Source organism: Salminus brasiliensis, chromosome 3 (assembly GCF_030463535.1).
Source record: "Salminus brasiliensis chromosome 3, fSalBra1.hap2, whole genome shotgun sequence".
NCBI lineage: Eukaryota > Metazoa > Chordata > Actinopteri > Characiformes > Bryconidae > Salminus > Salminus brasiliensis.
This window is the reverse complement of record NC_132880.1, coordinates 27,106,987-27,114,210: the sequence shown is the minus strand read 5'-3', so window position 1 is coordinate 27,114,210 and position 7,224 is coordinate 27,106,987. Positions and strand designations below refer to the sequence as shown.

The window sequence follows — 7,224 nt, the reverse complement described above, 5'->3', positions numbered from 1 at the left end:
ACAGACAGATAGACAGACAGACAGACAGACAGATAGATAGATAGATAGATAGAAAGATAGATAGATAGACAGATAGATAGACAGACAGACAGACAGACAGACAGACAGATAGATAGATAGATGAGAATAAATACATGAAGTCAAATCATGGACTTCAGCGGCGTTAGCTTTCAGCTGCAGTTCCTCCGAGCTGCAGATGGCAGCGCAGCTTCTGTCTGTCTGCTGTGAGCGGAGACGAAGAGAGGTCGACCATGTTGAAAAGGGAAACACAACAAAAGAGACTAGTTGGTTGAGGAGAATTTACCAATTCTGGAAACAACAATTGTAAACAAAGTGAGTTAACTAACTCGAGATACACCCAAGAGCTCATCGTCGAGAGAAGTAAAGGGTACGTGTTCTCAACGCAGCCGTCGAAAATGAGCCGAAATATCGTTAGTTAACTGCGCTGACTGACTGACTGGGTGACTGACTGACTGGCTGGCTGTCTAATGCTCCTCTCTAACCAACATGTCCACAGCTTCAGGAGGAGGTCGCGACGCTGCTGTGACTGAATGTCGACGGAAGCTAGTGCTAGTGAAGTTAGCTAGCTAGCTCACTATATTTCTCGAGGTTTTCATTAGTTTGCCGGAAACTAGGTATCAGTCAGCGTATGCAATTAAGCTGGTGATGAATATGTGATTCGTTTAGTGTTAGCTAATTCCTGTTACGAGTGTACTTTACCTGAGCGTTTCATTTCGTTAGCTAGCTAGCAAGCGGTTGGCTTGAATTAGCTAGCTTGGCTAACGTTAGCTAGCAGGCAGATTAGCGCTACCCCTGACACAGTCAGTTGATGTCGCTTTGGACTGGGAATTAAAAACACACGAAGTAAGCAGCTCAGGAAGACCATACCAACTGAGTGTGTGGACATTTTAATATCATCTTTTAACATTTTTAAGAAGTAAATTGTCAAGGTTTGTGGTCTTGCGCGAAGATGCTGCAGTTAAACAGCAGCGAGCCCTGGCAGAAATGTAGCTAGCTAGCTATCTAGCTAGCGCTAGCTAATAACGCAAACTACGGTTAAAGCGGTGCTAAGGTTTTTAATGAGGTCAAATAAATAAGGCCGTTTCAGTTGTACAGTGATAGCACAGTAATCTTACTCGCAGTGAGAAAGTGTTAGCTGAGTACATTTTAAAGTTTTCTTTTGGGTCAGTTGGGCCAGTTTGTCATTTAGCACATATGAGCTTAAACGTGAGGCAAACAGCTAGCAAGCTAGATAGCTATGCTAGCAAGCTAGTGCTAGCTAAGTTACTGGTAACGTTAGAAACTGATTTAATATTTAAATAATTAATCACTTATTCTTAGTTCAAGTTATTAAAAAGCTTAGATTTTCCTTTAGTTATTTTGGAGAATTCATTAAATTAGTCGTTTATCTCCAAATCTATAGACCTGCAATATTGCTATTGTTGTGATGAATTACTTAGTTTAGCTCTGTCTGGCAACCCGTGAAATTTATGCGTCTTTTTCAACATGGTTATAAGCAAGATGTACTTTATGTAAATAGACAACGTGTCCCTTTTTGTGACTTTGCTTTGATTAGACATGATTTGTCTAGTCTTTTTAACGTTGTTTAAAATATAGATCTTCATTTGGGGGATTAGTGTTTTATTATTATTATTATTATTATTATTTTTGGCAACACAAAATATTTTCTATCTGTCACTGAGTGACAAAGTGAAAGATATGTGTTGTATATGTTCATTTATTTCAGTTGAACTAAATGCGAATGTAATTTCTCCTTTTATTCATGTATTTCTAGGTGGCACAAGTGCAGGTCTAGTTGGGAAACTGCAAGGAATCGAAGGATACACGACAAGCTCTGCATGCCCACACATTCATTAATTCATTCATTGACACTGTCACAGACACACACACACACACACACACAAGCGCTAACACTGCCACCCAGTCAGCGGTCTAAGTCCCCGGCGCTGGACTAGGCTATACAAGTGCACTAAGGGAAACGTAAAGCTATACTGTGCTTTGGACTTCTGTCTCCCTGGAGTATTGCGTTGTCCTTGGACCTTACGGATATAGAACCTCAAAAGAGACTGCTTTCTGCCAGATGTACTGGATAGTGCTTTGACCCGGACAATTTAATCTAGCACATTTTTGGGGAAAACAAAATATAGTAACAAGCTGGAATAAGAGCAAATGGTCCAACATACAGAAGGAATTAAACGCAAAGAGAGTTGTTGTTGAACTTTGATGCAGAACTTTTTGGCAATACTCTATCCGTAGTTCATCTTGCCTTAGCTGTTCTATTACAGGAATCGTGCTTTCTCCAACCTGCTTGTGTATAATTTTCTATACTCTGTGCAGGTGCACTATATTTATGCATATAAATGTTTATTTCTCTTCGTTTGGAAGAGCTCTCGTTAAACTTGTTCTTGTGACGTCAGTTGCTCTTATTTGAAGAGGTCACACTGCACGTGTAGATAAATGCTTTTGTAAATACAGAAAGACTATTGACATTTTTTGGATTGCAACCCTGAGGACATTGTAAATACATTGTTAGAACTTTTGTAAGCCCTAGTGGTGCGTTGGAAAAAAGAAAAACAAAAAAACAACAAAAAGGAGCGCAACGAAATAAGCAAGAGAACGACAAGCAGTGACTAAATGGCTAGTGCAAGAATGGAGAACGTAGGCCCTGTTGTAATGGGCATTAACAAGCAGAATGGGCAGCTCAGAGGACAGCCTAAGCCAGCCTCTCAGTCAGGACCCATGGCTGTGAGTGGTCAACCTGGAAAGGTTCTCCTTGGAGCCCAAAAAACTGCTGCCAGCTCTCAAGAAGGGCCTGGAATCAGGTGAGCCCAACATGATCAGTTGGACGGAAACACAATTATAATAACAATATTAAATATTTAAAAATATATAATAATCTTCTTTCTCAGATTTGGTGATGACTGGAAAAAGAGCCTACAGCTCCCACCTAAAGACAATAGAGTCAGAACTTCAGTAAGTTATACATAAGTGTTTTTACATAATTATGCTTGATGTTTTTGTTAAGGTCTTGTAACCTGTAACTTTTTTGTTCATGTGTTTGTTTTGTGGCATTGACAGGATGTGACTGCCACCAAGGGGAACGAGTTCGAGGACTACTGCTTAAAGAGGGAGCTTTTGATGGGGATCTTTGAAATGGGCTGGGAGAAACCTTCCCCCATACAGGTGACTTCTTCTTAATTACTGAGTGTCTGTGAAAGCAATCCAATTACATACACATCAGCAGATCTAAGGATAGAGGAGTTTGTCATGGGAAGCAAAGGATTGATTTTATTATTTTTTTTCAGGAGGAGAGCATACCCATTGCTCTTTCTGGTCGTGACATCCTGGCTCGTGCCAAAAACGGGACTGGGAAAAGCGGGGCATATTTGATTCCTATGCTGGAGAGGATAGACTTAAAGAAGGATCATGTCCAGGGTAAAGTAACCTGCTTGTGTCCCTTGCGGTTATGTTTGTCATTATTTATTGTTCAGACAACTTGTTTTTACATGGACATTTTCGAGTTGGCTTCATCAGTGATGACAAAAGATTTCCTTATCCTCTGTTGGTCTGCTTTGGTCATTTTGTATTTCTCTCTTGTCTTTCTTTGTTTATAGCCCTTGTAATGGTACCCACTCGTGAGCTTGCTCTTCAGGTCAGTCAGATCAGCATTCAGATCAGTAAGCATCTCGGTGGAGTCAAAGTTATGGCAACCACCGGCGGAACCAATCTACGAGATGACATCATGCGCCTGGACGAGACTGGTAATAAAAATGAACTTAATAATAAATAATTTAAGATAAATAAGATAAGATAAGATAGTCCTTTATTAGTCCCGCAGTGGGGGAAATTCACAGTGTAACAGCAGAAAGGGATAGCAGGACACTCAGTTACAAAAATTTAGATAAATAAATAATTTACACTATATACACACAATATAGATAAGAATTAAAAAAGCAATAAACAATATTATTTACAGCAAAAGACTCTTAATTGCACATGGGGGTGGGATATCACACATAGTAAAGATTATTTAAAATTATTAAATAAAATATTTGGGAACCCATTTGATTACAGTTGTGATTACATTTCTTAGACAATTTGACATTTATAGGATGACATTGATAGGCTCAGTTTGTGCACATTCACTGTTACATTAGCCAATATAAAGTCCCGAGTTTCTAGTAGAACATTTTTTTTTTTTTAGTAGTAGTATTTTCTCACATACTACACAAGTGACTTATCGGTGCCTTAAATTTTCTTGTTTTTGTCTTGCAGTGCATGTTATCATAGCTACTCCGGGCAGGATTCTGGACTTGATCAAGAAGGGAGTAGCCAAAGTGGATAAAGTTCAAATGATGGTTATGGATGAGGTGAGTGATGGTGACTCTTACTGACATACATGTTCAGATGTGTATGTTTTGTTTGATTAAAATTGCCTCCAAACTGTTAGAAACTATTAGAAAGCTATCTTGTTATTAAAAGGATGCATGTTTAATTCTTATGTGATGGCAGTAATATTTTCTAGTGTCATAAATGCAGTGCTAAAAGTACAATGTTAAAAGTGCTTGAAATATGGGATTTAAATAATCTTTTCCAGCAGTTCAGCCAGTGAAGTAAAGTGTAAAATGTTTAAGTGTGAAATGTATTCGGTCACTAGTTTTCTAGTTCAGCTAAATATACATTCTCAAAATTCATTCTCTCTCTCTCTCTCTCTCTCTCTCTCTCTCTCTCTCTCTCTCTCTCTCTCTCTCTCTCTCTCTCTCTCTCTCTCTCTCTCTCTCTCTCTCTCTCTCTCTCTCTCTCTCTCTCTCTCTCTCTCTCTCTCTCTCTCTCTCAAACTTTCGTCCTCTGCTACAGGCTGATAAGCTGCTTTCCCAGGACTTTGTGGTGCTTATTGAGGACATTATTAGCTTCCTGGCTAAGAACAGGCAAATTCTTCTCTACTCTGCCACTTTTCCCATTAGTGTACAGAAATTCATGGTAAGGGGGAGTTTTTTTTGTAAGCAGTCAATTTGTATACTGCCCTATTTTTTTAGAAACCCTAAATGCTCTAATTTGTGTCTTTTTGATTTTCCCTTTCTTTTTTTCTTCCCTTTTTCTTTTCATCAGTCAAAGCACCTGCAGAAGCCCTATGAGATTAATCTAATGGAGGAACTAACCCTGAAGGGCATCACTCAGTACTATGCCTATGTCACTGAAAGGCAGAAAGTGCACTGTCTCAACACACTTTTCTCTAGGGTAAATGCACAAACATGCACACATTGATTCAACATGATTTTGTTTTTATATTTAAAACCTAAGTAAACATGCCTTTTATTTTCTTCTGTAAAGCTCCAGATTAATCAGTCGATTATCTTCTGCAACTCTACTCAAAGAGTGGAACTTCTGGCCAAGAAAATTACCCAGCTGGGCTATTCCTGTTTTTACATACATGCCAAGATGATGCAGGTGTGTTAATAAGATTGTTTACTTTTTGATGTGTTGTTTTGTCCAGTGTATTCAGTAGTGCAGCATAAGCACAGATGTTTAACTGGCTTGTTTGTCTGTGCCTTTTCCTTCTTGGCAGGAGTACCGCAACCGTGTTTTCCATGACTTTAGAAATGGACTGTGCAGAAATCTAGTTTGCACAGGTATGGCTTGATTTTAATTTTAATTTTTCTATAGTTTTTTTTAATGTTTACAAAATAATTAATTAATATTTAGATGAATTAGAATATTTATTTATTTGTTTATACTGTGTTTTATACAGATTTGTTCACCAGAGGTATCGACATCCAGGCAGTGAATGTGGTCATCAACTTTGACTTCCCCAAAAATGCAGAGACATATCTTCATCGTATTGGGCGCTCAGGTGATCCAGTGAATCCTAAAACCTAAGTGGTTTTTAATAGCATAATTGCTCTTAGTCTAGTTTTCATCCATCAAACATGATCCAAAACTTTAAGTGCAAGTCTGTTGACCTTCAAAACTGACTTAGAATCTCTCAAACTATGTGGTGGCTAATTTTACAACAGCTAAAAGAGGGGAACACCCACACACTCTTTAGAAATGAAATTTCTAATTAAAGAAAAACAGGAAATTTATCACTTCTATTCCTCCTCCCCTATAGGAAGGTTTGGCCACCTGGGTCTGGCCATTAATCTGATCACAGCAGAGGATCGCTTTAATCTAAAGGCCATTGAGGACCAGCTGGTGACTGATATCAAGCCCATCCCTGGCAGCATTGATAAAAGCCTGTACGTTGCGGAGTACCACTCGGGAGTCCCTAATTCTGAAGCGGAGGTAGAAGAGCGAGAACTCCTGGCAGGAAAGCCTCAAGCCTCCTAAGTTCTGCCACAACAAGGCAGGTCAGTACCACGCAGATGTTCTGAGAGGATATACTTGTGGATATGTGGTTAACTAGGTGATTATTGTGTAGAGGGTCTATAATGAGCAGTGGAACCTTTTTTTTGTTATTATTATTTTGAGTGCTTAACTTGGAGTCTGATTAAAGGTGCATATTTTGTTTTGTAAAGTTATTAACAGATTGTTCTGCTTTCTTCAGGACTCAATAGGAGACATACCTGGCATTGCACAAACATCAGCTTTTGCACAAACCAGCGTTTGGCATTGACCCCCCCCCCTTTCAAAGATTCATTTTGTGCCCTGAATTCTTATTTGTATTTGTGGGGGGGTTTGTTTACTTAAACTTTTGTTTTGTTCAGAAATTTGTCAAGATTCGGATCGCCATTTCAGCCAGACTTATTATGCTTTGCACCAGAACTTTAAGATTGACTTAAAAGAACCTATACATTCCAGAGTCCATTTGAGACTTGCAATAAAAAGGCCTACTTTTTAGACAAATTGATGGTATAAGACTTGCAAATCCCTCTGATGTATGAAAAAGAAACCAGATCTACAGCCTAAATGTAAAGTTCTGATGTCTGTTTACATATCGACTGGATAGAAGTGAAAAAAACTCCAGACTAGAGTCCTTAAAGTTACAATGGACGCAGCTCTGCTCACTAAATACAGGCAAATAAACTGCCACAGGCCGCCAGATAGACAAAAGTTTTTTACTCACTGAAGTGCCTTAACATGTCTTGCAGGCTCACAAAGGGTTCTAGATTTCTCTTCTCTAATGAACTATGATGAATGGACTACCTTTTAAAATGATGTCCAATGCTTAGACTCCACATCCACAAAAAGGTAGCTTAGTAGATT

The 7,224-nt window shown here is 38.8% G+C and overlaps 1 protein-coding gene across 1 annotated transcript in view; it reads left to right on the top strand.

Annotated features, from left to right (window-relative positions):
* The first annotated feature begins 261 nt into the window (after window positions 1-261).
* Window positions 262-7,224, top strand: part of LOC140551942 (probable ATP-dependent RNA helicase ddx6) — an 8,211-nt gene continuing 1,248 nt past the window's right edge. Inside the window, exons 1-14 of the mRNA XM_072675773.1 lie at window positions 262-388; window positions 1,796-2,843; window positions 2,931-2,994; window positions 3,100-3,204; window positions 3,327-3,456; window positions 3,636-3,782; window positions 4,297-4,391; window positions 4,879-5,001; window positions 5,131-5,259; window positions 5,353-5,469; window positions 5,588-5,651; window positions 5,771-5,872; window positions 6,131-6,368; window positions 6,566-7,224. The exon at window positions 6,566-7,224 is cut by the window's right edge and continues 1,248 nt beyond it. Of these exons, the coding sequence (XP_072531874.1) occupies window positions 2,656-2,843; window positions 2,931-2,994; window positions 3,100-3,204; window positions 3,327-3,456; window positions 3,636-3,782; window positions 4,297-4,391; window positions 4,879-5,001; window positions 5,131-5,259; window positions 5,353-5,469; window positions 5,588-5,651; window positions 5,771-5,872; window positions 6,131-6,348 (1,482 nt within the window). The 5' untranslated portion in view covers window positions 262-388; window positions 1,796-2,655 and the 3' untranslated portion in view covers window positions 6,349-6,368; window positions 6,566-7,224. The remainder of the gene's footprint in view (window positions 389-1,795; window positions 2,844-2,930; window positions 2,995-3,099; window positions 3,205-3,326; window positions 3,457-3,635; window positions 3,783-4,296; window positions 4,392-4,878; window positions 5,002-5,130; window positions 5,260-5,352; window positions 5,470-5,587; window positions 5,652-5,770; window positions 5,873-6,130; window positions 6,369-6,565) is intronic.